We start from the raw sequence: 22505 nt of genomic DNA on the forward strand, positions 1-22505 counted from the left end.
GCATGATTCGTCATTTTGTCATTTATCACATGTTCTGACTTTGAGGTTATTTATTTTTTTCCAAACGTGGTAGAAGACGGGGAATGTCAAGAGGTCAAGTATGAAGATTAAGGCATTTGGAGATGTTTGTGTTTACCATGTGTAGGCATAATTTAGGATGTTTGGATTTAATTTTGGTGAATTTTCAATATCTAAGGATTTTCTATTTTTTTTTTCTCATAAATTAGGGATTTTTTGTTACTTCCTAAATGATGTTTCCTTGTCTAGGGACTTGCTATTATTCCCTAAAAATTGTTTCCTTAAAGGTTTGATGTGTAACTGTGAGGGACAGATTTGAATATTGAGAATTAAGCCCTAAATTGACTTCTGTCTTCATTTGAATATTGAGAATTAATCATTTAAGCCGAAGTGTGCCATCTTTGCAGCAATTCAGAAGGGGACTGCTGCTGATGCTAATGCACCTTCTTTGTAAAGCAAGTATTTTGAGTGTGATTTTAACTTGTTTTCTTTGATTAAGGAGAGAAGCTGTCTAGCAATTCTGGGAGATAGAGGTCTGTTACATGTGATTTTGGGGCCATAATACTGTCAGGCCCAACCAGGGAACAAAAAATTCCATTTTAAGAGGTTGGTCAAGTTTAATCTTGCACAACCAATTGAGCAGTTTATTGGTGGCAAGTCTATCCAAGTGCAGGCTTGTCCTCTTTGGTTTCTATTCCTCCAATTATGTTAATATCAATGTTGGAGATGATTCTTTTTTTGCTAAGTATATCTCTTCTGGTTTTTATTTCCTTTCTTGGGAATTGAAAAACTTAACACAATTATGTGCAAGTCTTGTACCATGGTACTTCTAGCATGAGGGTATACCATTTTCTCATCACTAATCATTTATGAGGTCATAGAGATTGGCGATGATGTTGCATGCAGAGCTGGAGTAGGATGGAAGATTTGGTTGTGTTCTTCTAGAGTATTCTGTCAGCATGGTTCAATAATTACAGTTCAATAGATGAGATAGCCCTCTGTAGAATTTAAATGGTGAATGTTGCATGCTTGTCTTGCCCTTTGCTCATTTTTCTGTTTACAATCTTTGCAAGGTTCAATTGGTTATTTGCACAGTGTTTATTATTATTTTTCAGTTGGCTAAGAAATCTCATCTGGTTATTTCCTCCTTGCTATATGCCCTTAAATCTTTTATGGCCATTTGTTTATGGTTTACCTTCAGATGCTAATCCTGACTGATTTAGAATTTGATTTAAGTGTTAAAACTGTCTTGCAGCTTGTTAAAATTCCACGCTCTCCAAATGTTGATGACATATTGAACAAGTATCTTGATTACAGGTTAAAGAAGGATGGCGAGTAAGTTTATGTGCTTGCTTTCTCATAGTTCTTTTCCTGCTTTGGCATGGCACCTTAAAGCTTAGGTGTTATACTCTTGGGGTGGTGAAATGGGGATCCAGGGTTCAGTTCTTACCAAGAGAAAAAGGAAAAAAAAGAAAAGAAAAAAAGAAGGCACTAATATATGGTTGAGCTGCAGGTTTCTTGGATCTGTATGGTTTACTGTACTTATCCTACATTTTGTGGACGAAGTTCTATCTATGTTTGGCATTAACTTTCTTTATGTAAGGAGACAATTTATTGTTTTCTTCTCATGTTCTGGGCATCTAACAAAGTTGCAATCACATTTCTTTGGATTGTGAAAGTTTTTTTCCCCCTTAAGGTTTGATAATTGTCCAAACAGTAATTATTATTTTTTATATGGGCTGATCTGGTTCGTTTACTATGTATATTTGCTCACTAAAAAGTGCTCCAGAGCATCCTACACCCAAGCATCAGTATTGACAACTAGTGCTACAGTAAAAAACATGTTCAAGTCTTTGTTTTGATTGTTATAACACATTATGTTGTGTTTGTAAATTCTAGTTTATGCATAGTTAGTGATGTGATGTGGATGTGGAGATGGGGAAACCGAGAGATGTAAAGAAGTTGAAGGTTAGAAGTGTCTTGGAGCATCTCTGTCAATAATGTATAATATAGGAAAGATATGTATAAAATTACAACATACAATCCAACATGTAATATTTTCAAAGAAATGTGTAACGTCAGCCTGTAAACTAACATAATTGCAAAAAGACAAGATTTTTTTCACATAAGAATGTCCAAGAAGTGCTAAATTTCATTGTAACTTTATCCTTATTTAATTGAAAAAAAACAAACTCTTACACGTGACCTACTCAAAAATATTTTGAAGTTTTTCATGATGGGAGTGATGTTCTATCAAGGTTCTGTGTTAGAAGCACAGGATCAAGGTTCTGAGATGAAAGCATCACCTAGTAAGGAGGTAAGAGTTTATGCATTCTGTAGATGATTTTCTGTGCTTATATTTGTTGTTGAGGTTTTGGAAATAATTATTTTCTATGTAGCATGTTGATATATTTATATATTATATATTAATTACGATTATAATATTTTGTTTGTTGTCACTGTTCTCATTCCATAATGTACATTGGTGGTTGAAGGATAGCTGACTCTGTTGGAGAAGTTCTGAAGGGGTTGCGTTGTTACTTTGACAAAGCCCTGCCAGCAATGCTTCTTTACAAAAGTGAGCGTGAACAGTATCAAGAAGCAATTTCAGATCATGTGTCTCCTTCAACCGTATATGGTGCTGAACATCTATTACGCCTTTTTGGTATCGTAATCCTACATTACTGATGAAGTTAATTCTTTTCTGTGAGACATGTTCATTGCTATCTTTTTATATGCTATGGTTTAATCTTACTGTTATCTGTCAGATTCAGACATAAAGTTTCTAGGTTGCTTTATGATTATGGCTGAGTCATATGTAAAAACATTAATTCCAATTAGTTTCTAAACCAACCATATGAAAGTCACGTATGACGTGCTTTTCTCTTGGGAAAAAATGATTATATTGTATCAACGTGTTTCTTTAGCTGTTGGAAAATATGTATCTGCATGACCAGGACTCGTTTTGAAAGTATTTGTTGTCATTTGCTAATCATATGGAACATTTTTCTTTATTTAATTTATTGTTTTTATTGATACTAAGTCTGGAAAATATTTTGGTTGTGCAGTAGAGTATCTATTTGTTGCTTGAGTAATGTGAGATAGCTAAAATTTTTCACATTTAGATTTTTGTTTATTTATCTATCACTTTTGAAAGTGAAGAATGATGAATTAGACAAAATCTCTAGCAAATTATTACTGAAGCTTGGAAAGCAAGTGATTTTTTAAATCATGGGAAAATAAGCAGGCATTAGCCTCTGTAGGGCAGGCAAGGTTGAGTCATATCCAAATTTTGGTTGACTAAAATTTTGTGGCTTCAATAGTACAAAAATTTTAATGTGAATTTTGATTTCAATTCTTTAAAAATTTTATTTTTAAAATGTGGAATTTTTTTTTATGAAAGTTTGAATTTTGTTAATAGACATGTAATGAATGATTTAGAACAAATGCATAAATTACTATAAGGTGCAATAAATGTAAAACAATGAGTATATTAAATATTTTCAATAAATATAAATGAAGTCATAAACCAACAAAATATTATTTTATAATTCATATGCAAATACATCAAATTTAGGTACTGATGGCCAAATAAAATGTTGCAGTCAATCTGTGAGTTCAGTGTTAAATAAAATTTAAACAAGGTTTAAACCTTTCCTCTCCTTATCTTATAATAGTGTTTATTTATTTATTTATCGATAGTTAACTTGAGAGGAGAATGTGGTGTGGTAAAAGCCTATTACCAATATACCATCTCTTGTCATTCATGATAATCTTTATTTTTTATGAAATAAAGAAAATTTATTAATAGGAAAAGGGGTCACTTCCAAATAAATGGACCAAAACAAACATCAATTATAAGAAAATCCATATATGATTATAGCACAAATATACTCTTATCTTTTTTACGTAGATGTTTCTTATTATTATGCAATTTTGTTATTTAAAAAAAAAAACCTGGAAATTTTAATTGCCTAATAAGATTAGTTACTAGGCATTATACACATTTTATAATGTGGATAACAAAAATATAAGTGATTAGTTGAAAAAATAGTTGTAGACAATGATAATATTTATGCAGAATTATTAAATTGAATATCACCATGTGTGACAAGCCAAACTTGTTTAGGGCATTATGCTTGCCTATGACCACTTGTTTAGTATACATGGGATGGATAACCATCATGTAGTTAGTAGCATGGCGTAGGTTTTATTCTTGAGTAGGATCATGCTCTTAAATTTCCATAAAATTGTCAACATTTCCGTCGAAATATCTGGTTTTCGTGCCTTGAAATCGGAATGGCAGTCGATTTCTGTCTTGCATAATTTCCATCGAAATCTCAACGAATCATCCGAAATTTATTGAAATCTTGAAATTTTAGCGAAACTTGTTGAAATTTGAACTATGCAATGAAATTTCCTTGGAATTCAAATGAAAGATTTAGGAGTGAAGTGACGTTTCTCTCTTTAATTGCTTTATTTATTTTTATCTAAAAAAAAGAGATTTTTAAAAGTGCTTTTGAAATTATATGAAAAAATAAACCTACTATATGTTATTTAACCATTCATGTCTAAATTATCATTATTTGTATAATAAATATTATTTAAATGATTTATGACTTTCATTTGTATTAACTGATTCACTAAATATGTTTAATGTACATTATCTTACAAATATGTTTGATGCACATACACAGCATAGAAGTATTTACTTGTAATATATTAGTCCTAAAACTTACATTATTATGTCTATTAATCATTTCCAAAGTTTCATAAAAGAATTCCATGCTTTACTACTGATTTCCATTACTTTTCCAAATCAAAATTGAAATTGACATTGAAATCAAAATTCCCGTTGAAATTTCTGTACTTTTGGAGCTTTGAAATTTGAGTCGAAATCGAAATTTAAGACCTTGAGTAGGGTGATGCATTAGTGTAAAATGGGAGTACAACTCTTGGATCAGTTTGATGTTTCCTAATGTCAAAGCTAGAAGAGCGTAGAAAGCTATTTAGGGGAGGCCAAGTGTTCATTAGTCATTGTAAAATTCACTAGCTATTGTATTTGTGTTCAACCTACTTGCTTCCCTTGCTAAACATGTTACCTATGGAGGTGTTAATAATGAATATCATTGCATTACAGTTTACTGTGCAACTCTTGTCTACTTTCATGCTTATTAACTGCTTCCGCTTAACATTATATTCAATGGGTAAGAATTTGTTTATGTGCTGAAACCATATTATACTTTCGTTTCACTAGTTAAGCAAGAGTGTTATAACTAGTGCTGCACAGCCCTTCACAAGGTGTGAAGTGTTCGATCCGTGACACTATGGTAGGTTGTTTAATGAATACAAATTTGTTTCAAATGATCCCAAACTGAAAACAAGATCTTTTATTTGTTTGAGATGACTTGTGCTATAGTTGAAGAGTTTTCAAAGTTATTAAAGCTTTGATCAAATTTTGAAAGCCTAAATTCCATCTAAATCAAGGGATTTATGCCTGGTCTTGCATCCTTTGCCGTTGATCCTCAGCATTGGGGGCGATAGGTAGGGTTTCTGAGAGGGCTGCAAGAACATGGGAGTATAATTGGCTGGGCCTTAAGAAAAATGGTCATGCTGAGTTAAATGAAAATGGTGTTCCCCTAGAATGGGTTGGGCCAGGCATTATAAATGGGCATTCTTCTGCTAGCCCAAAACTTAAGAGGCCTAAAGTATATATGGTCCATTAATTCCTATAAATAGTCAGGCCTATAATATGAACAAGTAGCTGAATAAAAATCTGCAGACGAGTGGAAGATGCTATCTCTCTAATATGGTGGCTCTCAAGCTTTGCAGACAATTTCTAATCTTCCAAAAAAGGCTGATCTGCAATGGTTGAAGGAGGTGGCTACATCTTCTTTGTAAGCTAAGGGATCCACAGGTATTGTAAGACAAGCTTTGGGAAAAGTCAGGAATGGACCAAATGGTGCAGGTAGATCTGGGAATTCTGATGTTTTTCCTGTTTCTTAAGCAGGTGAGAAATGTGGGCATTATGAGAGATTGGCCTACAAGTACACTAAAAACATCAGAAAAGCTATTGATGGTCTGTTATTGGATGAAATTTGGGAACAGTATGGGGATGTGCCCCAGTCATATGATTTACTTGGGGATCTATTGTATGTGCCTCCATATGTGATGGAGAGTTTGGAGGGAAATCTTGTTTTGAGGAAGATGGTCTGGGAGGAGAGCAGCAGTGTATGGATGGGATTTCGCCTATTCATGTGGAAGATGCTAATAGAAAGGATGTAGCAGTCCCAACATCTTTTGGATAATATGGGGTTATGGATGTCCAGTCCTGGAGGAAATTAAGGTCATCTGGATGATGCACTTGAAAGGTGAAGAAAAGCCAGCAGAACTAGCTCATTTGCGGTGTTCTGTGAATTATAATTGCAGGGGGTTTAAGAGAGGGTTTCTAAATTAGGTTTTGTTGGTCTCCCCCTCCCCGCTCCACACCCACCACCACCACCATATTCATTTGTTTTTTTTTTTTTTTTTTCTTGAGCTGTGTTTTTATGTCTATATCTTGTCCTACCTTAGATTGTAACCTCTTCTTCTTTCTTAATATATTTATTTTCTAAAAATAAACCGATATTGAGTTCTAGTATCAATACTCGAATTTCAGTTTGAAGGAGATTTTTTTTCCCAATCATTTTTCTTTTTTGTCAAATTTCATGAAGATGATCTTTGGAAATTTCAAAGGAAAATTTTAAGACAGGAAATTGCTACCTTTTCAATGTCAAAGATCGTGGAAAGCATAAACTTGGACAGAAATTTTGACAAGTTTGTGGAAATTTAAAACCATGGTCATATGATTGTGTAAGAGTCAACAGAATTTGAACTACTTTAATCAAAACACTTGGGTTAAAACATATTTGAGTGTCCCAGATCCCTGGTCAACTTCAATACATTTGATTTTGCAGAAATGTTTTTTAGTGTACTCTTCTAACATGTTACCTAGTTTTGAATAGCTTTTCTTAATTTTTTTTAACATGTAATTTTTAAAATCTTTCTGGTAATTTTCTGAAATAGAACATTTTTCTGAGACAGAGTTTGTTTTAAATGCCTCTGTCAACTTTGTCATTCCCTAATTTTTGTTAAGAAATAAATCAAGACATTAAGTGATCTTGGCAAGAATATGATTGCCCAGACTTTCATTATTTCTTGATCTCTTTGTCTCTCTCTCTCTCTCTCTGTCTCTCTTTCTCTCTCTCTCTCTTCCCTTGCAGCATCACTGTGCACTTGCCTGATTCTCTTTCTTGAAGCATTTATTCTCCAAGTTATAGACTTGAACACCTTTTTGACATATAGAACTCAGAAGTAATTGGAAATAACTGAACCTGGTCTACAGAATTTGCTTACTGCATTTGTGATCATAAATTTTTGTATGAAATGTTGAACAATTTTTGAGGATATTTTTGGATGTTTATGATATTGCTCTTCTTCAATAGTGCAGCAAAATAAAAAGTGGTGCATGTTAAAATTCACAAGTGTACTTGATGATTGTGGAGAGCCATCTATCTTGATTTCATGCTTTTAAGTTCCAAACTCCTCTGAGGTTTTAATTACTTCCTTGGTATATGCAGTTAAGTTGCCTGAGTTACTGTTCTATGCTAACATCGAAGGGGAGACTTTGACAGAGTTGAAGCAGAAATTGCTTGATTTTCTCAAGTACAACTTCTTATCATCCTTATGACTACCTTTAACTCCCGTCATCTATTCTGTGATAGCACTCTGTCTTGCAATAAAACTTTAAGTTCAAGGAAAAAAATTCTACTGAATCTTAAAGAGGACAAAATCTTAACTTGCAAAGGTTAGTGGTGGTCTTTAGAAGTGAGAGATGCTTGAAGATGAACATACTTTGTTATATCTTCCAAATAATTCTTCTAATCACCAGTATAACATTTTGCAGAAACTTTTCATATTTTGAAATTTATAGAAAAAGATGTAAATATTTTTAAGCCATTGTACATCTTTTTTGGAAGTTGTTGATGTTGTGGTTGTGTTTGGCATTATTAAAAATGTAGTTTACTGCCTATGTTTAAAATGCTGCTTATTTTGTTGAAAAGGAAGTGCATAAATTTTCAATAAATAGGCTGCCTTCGCTTGATTTATTCATCTTCCATTATAGACCCTTTAAATGTCCTGATAAAAAAAACAGAAAACAAAAAACAAAAAAATGATCCTTCTATCTCAGATAGCCAGATTAGATGGCATATTATTGTTGAATCCTGATAGTCAGACCCCTTCTAGGGATGTATGTTGCATCCCACTGCTACTTTTGCAGATTTCTACTTTCAAGCAACTTTACTATAGCGCAAGGAAAAAATTTTATATTAAAGACCAAATGCGCTTTTTCTCGTCAAAGAAAAAAAATAACTAATGAATAATCCCAAGCTTTGATACCAGCCTGATAAGAACTTTAAAGAAACACTAAAATTCCATAAACATTAAATTATAAAGTATAAAATAAAAACCTTGAGTAAAGAGTAGTTGACAATAACCCTCAATAAACACTAAATTATAAAATTAAAACCTTAAATAGAGTTATTACGTTTTAAGTTTTGAAATTATACCTGTGGTGGTGATCCACTAAGCTTTGTCTGTTGTGACTCTACTGGAGACCTTTCTCACTTAGCTAACAATCCACCATAAGAAAGTTACTTCTTCCCTTGCCTCTTATCTTTCTATGTTTCATGGGTTCTTTCAGCACTTTAACTTGCCAATAGGCAGTGGGATAGAAGGGTCTGGAACAATTTACAGAATCTTGCCTTCATTCAGTTTGAGGACTTAGAAAATAATGGCTACAAATTGAGTTCTATGAATATAACAAACAACCATTGTTTGGATCAAATTCTTCAATTATTTTATAAATTATACACATACAATTCTTTTCAGACTAGAGGAAGACCTGACCATCAACACTTCCTCACTAAGAGACTTCCCTATTTTGCTGGATGACTTTCAAATGCCTTGCAAGACACAACCACAGAGTCTATCCTCCTTATATAGCTGAGGATGTAGACTGCCAATTTGGACTTGAAAAACTCTAGCAATAGCAAATAAGTTAACCCTATCTTTTACAAATAGTATAGAATCTTGATTCAGGTAGAAAAAATTGTTCACATGGAATGACATTCCCAGGAGTCTCATTTCTAGGAATGGGATGCCTGCCTTGTGGGAATATTTTTGTTTGGTTCACATTGTAAGATTACTAGAAATTTATATAGGATTCCCATGTCCATGTTTGGCTCAACATGGGAATCCTGGGAGACATTTTAAGAAAATAACTATTATACCCTTGACGTGTGTAACCGATATATAAAGAGTAATTATATTTCAACACAAAAACCTACTAAGTTCGTGTGCTTAATTAAATCCCTAAAATTTTTAATAATCATAAAATTTTAAAGAAAAATAACACGTAAACAATAATTAATTGAGATAATTGAGGGCAATATGGTGTGTCAACTACTATATTAAATTTTATAATAAAATAATAATAATATTTTATTTTATTAATAATTTATTATTTTAATATAATAATATTTTATTTTATTAATAATTTATTATTTTAATATAATAATATAGTTTGATAATACTATATTAGAGGGTATTTGCTTACTATACAATTTTCTTCCTTGATGATCATAGCCCTTCGTTTAGGAGAATTTCGGTATTCTTTTAAATTTTTGAGAAGGTTTTTGGGCTCAAAATTAATATGGGGAAGAGTGGGTTAGCAACCTTAAATGTACATGTTGAGAGAACTACTGATTGGGCTACAGCCATGAGGTGTGGTTTATTGGTTTGGTCCTTGACTTACTTAGGGGTTCATTTGGAAGGGAATCTAAGAGTGGCAAATTTTTGAATCCAATAGTAGAAAGGGTGGCAAAGAGACTAGATGGTTGGAAGGGGCCCTTCTTCTCTCATGGGGGTAGAATTACGCTTATTCAAGCCTGTACTTCTAGCATTCCGCTGTATTTCTTGTTGGTTTTTAAGATTCCAGTGGACATTGCCAGTAAGCTAGAGGAAATCGTGAAATGTTTCTTGTGATCTGGTGTGGGGAGTTGTAGGGACCATTTAGTGAGGTGGGTGGAATTTTGTAGGTCTAATAGGGAGGGAGGGTTGGGTCTTGATAATTTGGTGTCTTAAAACACTGCTCTTTTAGCTAAATGGTTGTCACCTCTCCTTGAAAGAAAATTCTCTGCGGAATAGAGCTATCCGTAGTAAGTTTGAGTTGGATGAGAATGGCTGGGATAGCAATGCTAGTTTGAGATGTTCTTCAGGGAGTCCGTGAAGGACTATTTCCTAGATTTATTCTCTTTTCACTCCTCTCACTAAGCTTGGTAATTTTTCATTTTTCACTTCATTTCCTCCTCATTTTTTTAGATTGTGCTCTGAGCTGAATATAGTTATTTCTTTTTTTACTTTTTTTTTTTTTTTCTTTTTTGACAATTTGAGTGGCTCTTTGGTTTCTTGGAGTCTCCATCTCAGGAGACCTCTAAATGATAGGGAGATGGTGGAGTTGTCTTCCTTGTTGTCCTTATTGAATAATGGCAACCCTTTGAAGGGGTGTTCTTTCTTGGTCTCTGGATCAGTCGGGGGTGTTTACTTGCAAACCATTCTATGTATTCCTGATCTATTCCAATTCTTCTTTTCCTCTCTATCCTATTATTTGGAAGGACAAAGTTCCCCAATAAATAAAAGGTTTTACTTGCTTGGTTGTTCTTAACAAAATTAATGCCTGCTGCAGATTAGGAGAGCTTTGAAGGCTCTCTCTCCAAATGTTTGTGTGCTCTTGGCATTATGGAAGAGGGTTGGGTTTTGCCCCTGTTCAGTAGAAGACTCGTTAGTCGTCTCATTCACTGGTTTTGGAAGAAGGATATGGCAACTCTGTGGAAGAGTCATGTATTTGTAGTCTTATGGGGTATATGGCTGGAGCGTAATACACAAATATTTTCTGGGAAGATGTTAAATTGGTCACTGGTGTGGGAAAAAAATCAGTATATGGCTTCTTTATGATTTGTCGGGTTTGGAACTATTAGAGAAGCTAGTTTTCAGGATTTACATAGGAATTGGAGGAATTGGCTGGTTTGATGTCTCTTTTTTTTTTGTTATTTTAGTTCTTTTCTCTGGTTCGAACCAGATTTTCTTCAAGATATAATCTTATTCTCCCTCTTACATTCTTTCCCTATTAAAAAAAATTTCTTTTGCTATTAAAAAAAAAAGCTATATTCTAGCGTATAGCTGTCCAGTCCATCAAAATAGTGAGTTCAAAAATTACGATTCCCATAGGAATGTGATTCCCATGCTTACCCATGGCGGAGCGTGGGAATAGGCTGACATTTTTTCATGGGACCCTTTCATTCCTAGTAATGTGAAATGCCTGCCACGTTAGATTCCCAAACAAATGTGGAAATGCGATGCTATGAACATCACATTCCCAAGAATCTTGAAAGCAGTCACGAACCAAATGCCTCCTTATAAATAAGATGGGTTAGTTTTTTGGACAAGATTTTGTTGAAATTCTTGTCTTTTGGATTTTTAAAGGTTTATGTGTCAATTTTTTGCTACTCCTTGGTCATCTAGCATCACATTTCCAGGACTACTGAAAGAAGCCACGAACCAAACGCCTCCTTATAAAATGGGTTAGATTTTTGGACAAGATTTTGTTGAAATTCTAGTCTTTTGGATTTTTATAGCTTTATATGTCAATTTTTTGCCACTCCTTAGTTATCTATTATATCTTCATCTGTATGGGTTTTCATAGTAATGGCTTCCTTCTAATTTGTCATGGGTTTTTTTTTTTTTTTTTTTTCTGAGTCCATGCTATCTTTCCAGAATTAGATAAATGCTTTCATTTACTCTTTATAGTCTTTCACCAGCATTTACAATGCTGGTTCTGCACTTTTTGTTGTTTGTCTGTTTTGTAGGAACTCTGATTTCATCTTTTTTTTTTTTTTGGAAAACTATTCTGTTTGTCATTGCATTAGTTCTTCAAGCTGTCCATGTACTCTTTTCTATCAAGAGATACTGTTCAATAGCAGTTCTGGCTTTTGCTTGTTTCTCCCATTCTCTATCAATCTTCTCTTGAATAAGGTTATCTTTTGGAGTCTCATGATGTGATTACTTGGAATGAAGTTTAGGCTGAGAGCCCCATTCCAGTGGTGTGCTAAAAAACATCCAAAATGTACTTATTTTTGGGCAATTTCACATTTGTATTTAGAAAATCTTTGATGATTTGAGCGAAGAGTTTAAAAATATTATCAATATTGTGTCCTAAGAAAGTAGTGGTTTTAAAATATCCAAGCTCAAATAACATGCTGCAGTAAAAGCGGGATGTATTAGAATAAGATGAAACCATGAGCTTTCTCCTTCCTCAACTCGGTCTATTCTAGATTCATTTATGCATTTTTCATGCGTCTCTATATAGATTCCAAGTTAGTCTTTCATTGCTGAGGGGACTGTAGTGAGTTGTTTTTTAAGTCATGCTCCTGCTCATTTTTAGAATAATCTCCTTTTGTTTGTGAACTGTCAACCACACTTCTTCACGAGTTATGTTTGCTAAATGTTGATTTTAGAGAAGAAAATAATTGTCTTATTTTTTAATGATAAATATACAGCCTGTATATAATGGAAGGAAGAAAAATTCCTTTCACCATATTCGATAACAAAATACTAATTACCACAAAATTATGAAACTGGCCAAATATAGGAAACTACAAAATAGGAAACAAACTAATAGAGATATCAGGAATTTTCCAGAATCTCTATATTCTTAAATTAATAGTCAACTAATAATAAAATCAGAATTGCTGCAACGGTATCCTTGAAAATCAGGGATCGGGTATTTCCACACTCCCCCTCAAGCTAGGCGTAGATGTTAATCAAGCCAAACTTGGTACTCAAATCTTCAAAATTCTTCCTTGGTAGAGCTTTAGTGAGGATATATGCTATTTGCTGATTTGTCAGTGTGTATAACAGACTAGTTGTCCCATTTTCTATCTTCTCCTTTATGAAGTAGCGATCTATCTCCACATGTTTTGTCCTGTCGTGATGCATCGGATTCTTTGCAATGTTAATAGCTGACTGATTGTCACAAAATACCTTCATTCCTTCAAAAGTCATGATTCCTAGTTCCCTCATTAGTCTTTCCAACCATATTCCCTCACAAATTCTGAGTGCCATAGATCTGAACTCCGCTTCTGCACTGCTCCGAGAAACTACTAGTTGTTTCTTACTTCGCCATGTTACTAGGTTGCCCCACACATACGTACAATAACCAGATGTTGACTTTCGGTCAGTTATTGATCCGGCCCAGTCAGCATCAGCGAACACTTCAATATATTTCCTTGTGTTTTTCCTAAAGTACAAGCCTTTACCTAGTGTCATTTTAAGGTACCTCAGTATCTAGTTGACAGCTTCCATATGCTCTTCAGTTGGATCATTCATGAATTGATTGACTACACTAACCGAGAATTCAATATCTGTTCTGGTGTGCGAGAGATAAATCAGCTTCCCAACAAGTCTTTGATATCTGCCTTTGACCCCTGGAACACTGTCCTTATTAGCTCCAAGCTTAGTACTTGAGTCCATGGGTGTTTTAGCTGGTTCGCACCCAAGCATTCCTATCGCTTTAAGAAGATCTAGTACGTACTTCCGTTGTGACACTGAAATTCCCTTTCTTGACTGGGCTACTTCCATTCCAAGTATTTTAGGCTCCCAAGATCCTTAGTTTCGAAATTCTTTGGCAAGTAAGGTTTTGAGCTTGATCAGCTCGTCTTCATAATCACCTGTTAAGATAATGTCATCTACATACACAATGAGAATCGCCAATTTTCCTTCGGTTGAGTGTTTGATAAACAAAGTATGATTTGCTTGACACTGAGAATACCCATACTTCTTCACTGTTTTGTTGAACCTATCAAACTAAGCTCTCGGGGATTGCTTCAACCCATAAAGGGATTTTTTGAGCTTACACACCTTATTCATAGTTGCCTATGTTTCAAAGCTAGGGAAAATGTCCATGTAGACTTCTTCTGTAAGGTCTCCATTGAGAAAGGCATTCTTAACATCAAGTTGGTGAAGAGGCTAGTCAAGATTGTCAACCAATGATAATAGTACCTGAATAGTGTTTAATTTGGCTACTAGAGCAAATGTAACTTGGTAGTCGATGCCATAGGATTGAGTAAACCCTTTTGCAACCAGACGTGCTTTACATTTGTCCACGCTTTCATCAGCGTTGTATTTGACGGTGAATATCCATTTACATCCTACTGGATGTTTCCCACTCGGTAGGTCTAAAATCTCCCTAGTTCCATTTTTCTCTAGTGCCTGCATTTCTTCCCATACTACATTCTTCCATTTCGGAATCGAAATGGCTTCTTGAATGGAGTTAGGAACCTGCACTTTGTTCAGATTTGCCACAAATGTTTGGAAACTAGGTGACAACCCTTTATAAGAGACAAAGTTGTAGATTGGATGACTGGTACATGACCTTCTACCTTTCCTTAAAGCAATGGGACAATCAAGGTCATTAGCAGTGGACTCATTAGTGATGAATTTAAAGCTAGTGTAACCTGGTGAAGCTTCATGTGTTCTTGCATTCGGGTCAGATTCTTGACTTTGCTCGGGAGGTGCTTGTTGCTTTAAATCTTCTTGAATCTTCTCCTTCTGAGAAAATACAATGAACTCACCATTGGTTGCAGGTTTTGGACATTGGATAGAAGTTGAAGGAGGTGGAAGATTTTGAGATTTCTTTTCTATTTGGTGGTTGTGGTTTGGAGTAGGAGTAGGAGTATTTTAGCTTCGGTGCAATCCCAAGAGGGGGGGTGGATTGGGTTTTAAAACTTTTCATCTAATTTAATGTTTCGCCGATTCACCGTATATCATATCCCATTTTCACATGTGTAAGTAAATTAATAAAACAATAAAAGCAGACTTACACGTGAAACATATCTCATTTAAAATAGAGGTGAGCATGCAAATAATTATAATGACAAATGAAAGCATACACATGCAAAAATTAAAGTGCAGTAATTTAAATGAGATAGGGAGAGAGTGACACACGATATTTGTTATCGAGGTTCGACCAAACCAGCCCACATCCACATACCCTCCAAGGATTCCACTATACCTGCTCACTTAATCGGGCGGAGCAGAAGCCTTTAACATCTTCTCCTTACGGGGCGAGGTAACCCTAATTCAATTTTCGGACTGAACCGAACCGGTCTCACTTACGGGGCTGAGACTCCCCAGTTCAATTCTGGGCTGAACCGAACCAGTCTCATTTACGGGGTTGAGACTTCCTAGTTCAATTGACGGGCTGAACCCAACTAGTACATGGAAATGCTTCTGAAAATACAAGTTGAGATGTACATGTTTAAGCTCAAATAAATGCACTCTAATATGATATGCAATAATGCTCAGTAAAGTAATAGTGCTTAACTATATTTAAACCCTAATAAAAAGTTTCCTCCAAAAAGATATTTCAATAATAATGTAGGAGAACTTAGGGTTTTGCTCTTTCAATAATTTTTGCACAAATAATATATATGAATATATATAAATGAGAAATATGTTCTCCAACAAAGATTTTTGCAAATAAGAGTGTTTGGAAAATCTGGAGTTTATGTTCAAGGAAGTATTTGTGCAATAAATAATTTTCTCCCAAAAGATATTTATCAAAGAAATAATCCGGGATAAAACCAAACTATATTCTCAAAAATGATTTTAAAAAATAACTAGTATGTGAGAGTATAGCATGTGAATACGAAAATAAATGCCCAAAATAAATATATTCTCTTTACAAAATGATTTTGAAATGAATGGATGGGAAAAGAGTTGGAGAGTTTAGTTTGAAAAATTTTTCCTCAAAGAAGAAATTTTTGCAATAAAAAATGGGTTGGGGGAACTTTGATTAACAAAGGATTAGATAGAAATTTAGAGTTAATTAAAGTTGCTAATTTAGAGTTATGAGGGGGTATTTATAGATTTTCTGAAAATTTTGACTGTTAGGGACACGCTCGGTATTTTGGAAAAAAGTAATTAAATTTTAATGGCGATTTAACACTTTTAAAAAATTCCAATCCGAGAGCTCCGGTCGACCACTTTTTTGGTTCGGTCGACCGTGGAGCCAAGTTTGGTCAACCAGGGAATTTTTGAGCTATAGGTTCAGTCGACCAGACTTGAGGCGATTTCCAAACCCGCGCGGTTCAGTCAACCGAATCAATTTGAACTATGAGGTTCGGTCGATCGGGCGGTTGGCAATTCTCACGTGGGGGTTCGGTCGACTAGGGAGTTGCCCGTATAAATCTGGTCGGTCGACCGGGAGATCAACTGTTGACCAGAGGAGGTTCGGTCGACCAGGTCTGCCTATATATATCTGGTTGGTCGATCGAGAGGTCAACCTGTTGACCCGGTGGGAGTTCGGTCAACCGAGGAACTTAGTATAACTGAGTTCGGTCGACCGAACATGCCAATTTGGGCATTTTCGGTCCTTTTTCTCTTATAAAATTTACCCTATTCATATGATGATTAATGTTAAGCCTATAGGGCATATTTTTATGAAATGTTCAGGGACCTAAGGTCAGTCTAAGGCCTTTGAGAAATAATCCTAAAAATCCGGCGTCGGTCGACCGAAGGGAGCCCTAAGGTCATTCGGTTCCCTATGGTCAAATTACGACCATCTGAGCATATAATGCATATCATGCAGATGCATGCATTATTACATACCAGAGATATAAAAATAAATGCAATACAAATAAAATACAAATGTCTTCTTCTTTCTTCTTTGCTCTTTAACTCTATAGAATACACCAAATATTAGTTTTGAGTCGTGTCATGGCTTCCATGTCGTCTTGATCTTATGTGTGACCTGAATTATACCTATTCATGCACTTAAAAGCACACATGAGAACCGCTTGTGTTTGTTAGCATCAAAACAGAGATTGGACTCGAAAAGCCAACAGAGTAGTTGAGATAGGAGGGATGGTGACTTGTGGACTTGGGTGGTTGTTGGTTGTTGTGGCATCAATATCCCAAAGCTGGTATTCCTCTCTGAGATTCTCCCCCTAAATATCAGATTTGGGGTAGTAAGGTTGATGTTCAAAGAAAGAAACATCTATGGAAGTGTATAGTTTTTTTGTAACCAGGGAATAGCATTTGTACCCTTTTTGGTTTGGAGAGTAACTGAGGAATATACACTTGAGTTTTTTGAGGTCGAGTTTACTTCTGTGTTGTTGGTGGACATGGACAAATACGGAGCACCCAAATACTTTGAGTGGTATTGTTGAGACAATTCGGGTGTTGGGATAAGAGTGAAGGAGTTGACAAGGTGTTTGGAAATTTAAGACATAGGAAGGCATTCGGTTTATGAGATAAGTTGCTGTGAGTATGGCTTCCCCCCATAAGTGTTTTGGGACATGAGTGGAAAACATAACTGCTCTAGCAACCTCTAGAATGTGTCTATTTTTCCTTTCTGTTACTCCGTTTTGTTGAGGAGTATCGACACATTAACTTTGGTGTATAATGCCTTGACTTTGTAGGTAATCTCCGAGAATGTGTTTGAAGTATTCCTTTGCATTATCAGTCCTAAAGATTTGTATTTTGGTATGGAATTGGGTTTGAATCATAGTGTTGAGGTTTTTGAAGATTTGCCCAACCTCTGATTTTTCTTTCATGAGAAACACCCAAGTGATCCTAGTGTGATCATCTAAAAATAAAATGAACCAGCGAGTCCTAGTTATACTTTTGATACGTGAAGGTCCCCAGACATCACTATGGATCATTGATAACGGATAGGAATTTTTATATCGTTGAATTGAATAAGGGTTATGGGCATGTTTAGCGAATTGACAAACTTCACACTGAAAATCTTTTGGATTTTTATTGCTGAATGAGGGAACAAGTTTTTAAAGGTACACGAAATTTGAATGACCTAGTCTATAGTGCCATAACATAACTGCACTATCATTATTGAAACGAGAAATAGAAAAAGAAATTTTTGTAGACTGATTGTTTGCCTTGTCCGAATCTGCTTTGTGAGTTTGTTGTTCACCAACCTTGAGGATATAGAGCACTGAGCACATCTTAGCATTGCCAATCGTCGTCCCCAAATTCACACGAGTTAGGGAAGAATTTAGTAACACAGTTAAGCTCTTGAGTGAGTTTGCTAATAGAAAGTAAATTGCAATCTAAGTTTGGGACTAAGAGGACAGAGTTTAGGGTGAGATTCTTTGATATAACCACAGAATCTGTTCCTATTACTCTTGAGAAAGACCCATCTGCAATTCTGACTGAAAATTTTCATGACGTGGACTATAAGTATTAAAAATCCTTGCATCTCCAGTCATGTGATCGGAGGCTCCTGAATCCACAATCCATGGGCTGATTTTCTCTCTTGTTGCACTGAGATCGTTTTAAAAAATTACCTTTGTGAGCCAAGGATCCGGTTCCAATGACTGAGGTATTGGAGTATTGTTGCTAGTTGATCAATTTTTGCAAAAGTTCCCTTTGTTCTTTGCTGAATAGACTCTGTTGTGGCTGTGTGGTTCTCGTCACAGATGGCCATATGTCCACGGCTTTCTCTGTTGTTGAATGGATGTGAGGGCTTCCAATCGGCGGATTTTCCATGAATCTTCCAGTCGGTCTCCTTGGTGTGACTAGTCTTCTGGCAGTGATTGCGTCCTTTTTTCGGTCTTTTATCTCCAGCTTGATGTTGAGGCCCTTGAACCGAGAGTGCAGATCCTTCAGGGCTGTGAGACGTAGTTGGTGGTCCCATCATCACTTTCTTTCAACTCTCTTCCATGCGAACTTCTGAAAACGCCTCTCGAATACTAGGTAGAAGTTTCAACCCCATGATTCTTCCTCGAACTTCATCAAGGTCCTAGTTGAGGCCGAACACAAATTTATAGTCTTTTCTTTTCAATGATTTTCTGATATTTGATTCCATCTTCTGGTCTGTTCCAATCATATTCTTCAAACATGTCTAATTGCTGCCAATTTCGTGTGAGTGTTGAAGTATTGAGTGACCGTGAGATCTCCTAGGCATAGATTGTGAAGAATACTTTCAACAATGAACAGTTTGGATGAGTTATCAAAGCTAGAATACATTTCTTTGGCTGCGTCCCGGATGTCCTTTGCAGTCACATACAATAGGAAATTTTCTCCTATTTCATTTGTCATTGAGTTGATAAGCCAGGACATCACCATGTTGTTCTCTGAATTCCATGCTCTTTACTTCGGATCTTCTTTTCTTGGTGGGGCTGCTACTCCGGTGAGGTAGTTGTCTCGTCCCTTTCTGCAAATGAACATCATTACTGATTGTGACCACTGAAGATAATTCTGTCCATTGAGTTTGTGCCCTGTAATGGGCAAAAGATTGCCATCTGATCCTCCATTGCTGCCTGTGGCTGAGGTTTCAGGATGGGAGGTGACTTCGGAGAAGGATTGACTTTGCAGAGCCATTGTCATCCCGTATTTTGTCATCTATCTACAGTTCAGAGGAGGCTCTGATACCATGTTGATTTTAGAGAAGAAAATAATTCTCTTATTTCTTAATGATAAATGTACAGCCTGTATTTAATGGAAGGAAGAAAAGTTTCTTTCACTATATTCAGTAACAAGATACTAATTACCACAAAATAAGGAAACTAGCCAAATATAGGAAACTAAAAATAGGAAACAAACTAATAGAGATATCAGGAATTTTCCATAATCTCTGTATTCCTAAATTAACGTAGTCAACTAATAATAAAATCAGAATTGCTGCAATGGTATCCCTGAAAATCAGGGATCGGGTATTTCCACACTAAATAATATCTGTTTGCAATTTCTTCCATTTTTAGTTTTGAGGTGACTACAGCAATCTTCTGCTCAAGACTCTCAATGAAATGATTGAGATTCTTTAGTACTAGTTTGACTTTGTACAGAGATATCATGACTTTTTCAAATTCTTTAGATAATACTATCTCGGTCAACATCTCTTGGATTTTTCGATTTTTAGGATTTGGGGGAGCCACCTCATAAGATAGAGAGGATTAGGTGGGAGGCAGTATGTAGGTCTAGAGGAGGAGGATTGGGTGCTGGTAATTTGTTGTCTTCTAATAACACTTCCTATTAGCTAAGTGGTTGTGGAGATTTCTCTTGGAGGTGAATTCTCTTTGGCAATCAGTTATAAAAGGTAAATATGGGTTACAAAACAATCGATGGATGCTACTTTGGGTGTTAGAAACTCTTCTGAGAGTCCTTGGAGGTTTTTTTTCTCAGGTTTATCCATCTTTTCTTCCTCTGACAAAATTTCAATTGGGGAGAGGTAATCTATTGGGTTTTAAGATGTTTGGGTGTTTTCAGGGCCATGGAATGAGGGTGAGGGGGGATTTTCTTCTTCCTTTGTTTGGTTATGTTGTCTCTCTTCCTATATAATATTCTCGAGAGGGATTCCTTTTTTTGAATTTTCACTTTCAAAGGGATTTGAATGATAGAGAGGTGGAGGAGCTGTCTTCTTTACTTTACTAGAGGATTGCCATATCTTCTGTAGGGTTGGTGGTAAAGTTTATTCTTTGGATTCTTTGAGGGATTCTTCTAGTAGAATTTTCTTTTCTCATCTTACTCAGATTATTTTTATCTTTCCTATATCATGTTGTTTGCGAGGCTGAAGTTCCTTCCAAGATAAAGGCTTTTGCTTGGCGAGTGGTCCTCAATTGTGTTAGCACAAATAATCTGCAAATGTAACTTGAAATCTGGAACTAACACCAGGCATCCTTCTATACTTGCTTTTATACTTGTATGTAGTGATTATTTTGATTTCTTCTATCCATATGTCAAATTTATATTTTCAAATTCAAAGTTTAGTTCTGCGTTTGCCTTTTTGTCTCTTCACCACGGTTCCAAGTTGTTTAATCTGATAAAGTTTTCATTGCAGTGCTAGAAGTATGTTCTGCATTTCTTCCATGTAGTTGAGGTTCAAAACCAGTGAGACATTTTTTTTCTGCTTCCTTTTGTGATGATATATCAAAATATTGTACAAATGGTGAACCCATTCTTTGTTTGAGGAATGCTATAATGGTTCTATAATAAATACTTGATCTTCTAAATATTCTGTGGCTATTCGATTTAGTTAAACCATTTGTCCATTAGCATTACTAGTCTCTCAGTGAAACCTTAAGACAGTATTCTTGAAGAAGGATATTCAGTTGTCTTAGGGTATAAGTAGGTTTTCTGCTGGTACATTTATAGTCTCTGGATGGTATTCATTAAACTCAAAACCTAGTCTTAAATTAGAGCTATATCTTGAAGTTCTAGTTCCTTTCATAGGTACACTCCTAGACGACTTTTAACAGTTTTTTTTTTATACTTCTATTCTAGGGTCCATGCTTGGCATGTGTGTATGTGTGTGTGTATTTATATATATATGCTTGGTAGTGAGTGTTTCTCTTTCTTTTCCATTCAGTATCCAGTTATATTCTTGGGCCATTGCTAGGTTTGATATTTCTTTTATTGTTGATTTTACCTCCTTATACCCCATGTGTCTTTTTTTCTTTTTTTTTTCTTCAGGATCTATCATCTCTAACTTTCCACCTCATAGTTCTGATTCTAAGTACTTCCTTCTTTGTTAAGTAGAAGGTCTATATATTAACCAAGAAAGTTTGCCCCGTTACCAATTCCTTTGGTATTTTTATACCTGGTTGTCCAAAATACATTATTGTAGTAAAATGGTACAATTTTAAAATTCAAAAAAGCAGCCTGGGATTGCTAAATCGTTTGGAAAATAGTCAAGGAGTGTAGTGAACTAATTGCATTTCACATATAAGAGATTGCCTGAATCTGAATTTACCAATATTTTTTAATAATCTTGTTTTCAGCAACATTTCGGTTGTTTTTAGATCATGGTCCTTTTTTCATTTAATTTGGACCCAGTATCATACTTCTTTAAATCCACACCACAAAATATTTTTTTTAAAAGCTCCAAAATGCTGTTATTCTGGAGTTTTTTTTATGGTTTTTGATTCAGAAATCATTCGATCAGGGTTTCAAAACCTAAGAGCTTTTCACTAGGTCATCTCTCTTCCTTTTCTTCTCTCACCTTCCAGCTTCAGTGGACTGCGGTTCCGGCTGCATTCAAGCAATCAAGTTTTTTGTCTCTCTATTCTTCTTTTAGTTTATTGTGATGAACTGTGTGTGTGTGTGTGCATGCACGTGGGTGCATGTTTTTCTCTTTTAGCTTGTTCTTCTCTAATTCTCTTGGAAATGTCTGGGTTATAACAAAGTAATATGATTAACTAATTTATTTAGCACAATTATAAGAACTAAGGAAATGCTAGATGAATAGAGGAAAAACACTTTAAATACCTATAAATAAAAATAGAGATATTCCAAATTGTAATAACTATCATGGAACTAAAATTATGTGTAGTAACTAAACTTTGAGAAGGGGTAATTGATCAAAGGCCATG

At 35.2% G+C, this 22505-nt stretch overlaps 1 protein-coding gene across 6 annotated transcripts in view; it reads left to right on the forward strand.

Annotated features, from left to right (window-relative positions):
• LOC131162068 (protein MRG1-like) overlaps positions 1–22505 on the forward strand; it is a 107113-nt gene that overhangs the window by 82522 nt on the left and 2086 nt on the right. For 3 of the 6 annotated variants that reach the window (XM_058118199.1, XM_058118200.1, XM_058118202.1), the window contains 3 exons: positions 1274–1353; positions 2514–2683; positions 7638–7722. In XM_058118199.1, the coding sequence (XP_057974182.1) occupies positions 1274–1353; positions 2514–2683; positions 7638–7722 (335 nt within the window). The remainder of the gene's footprint in view (positions 1–1273; positions 1354–2513; positions 2684–7637; positions 7723–22505) is intronic. The other 3 variants (XM_058118196.1, XM_058118198.1, XM_058118201.1) reach the window with 1 other exon arrangement.

Source organism: Malania oleifera, chromosome 8 (assembly GCF_029873635.1).
Source record: "Malania oleifera isolate guangnan ecotype guangnan chromosome 8, ASM2987363v1, whole genome shotgun sequence".
Taxonomy (NCBI): domain Eukaryota; kingdom Viridiplantae; phylum Streptophyta; class Magnoliopsida; order Santalales; family Ximeniaceae; genus Malania; species Malania oleifera.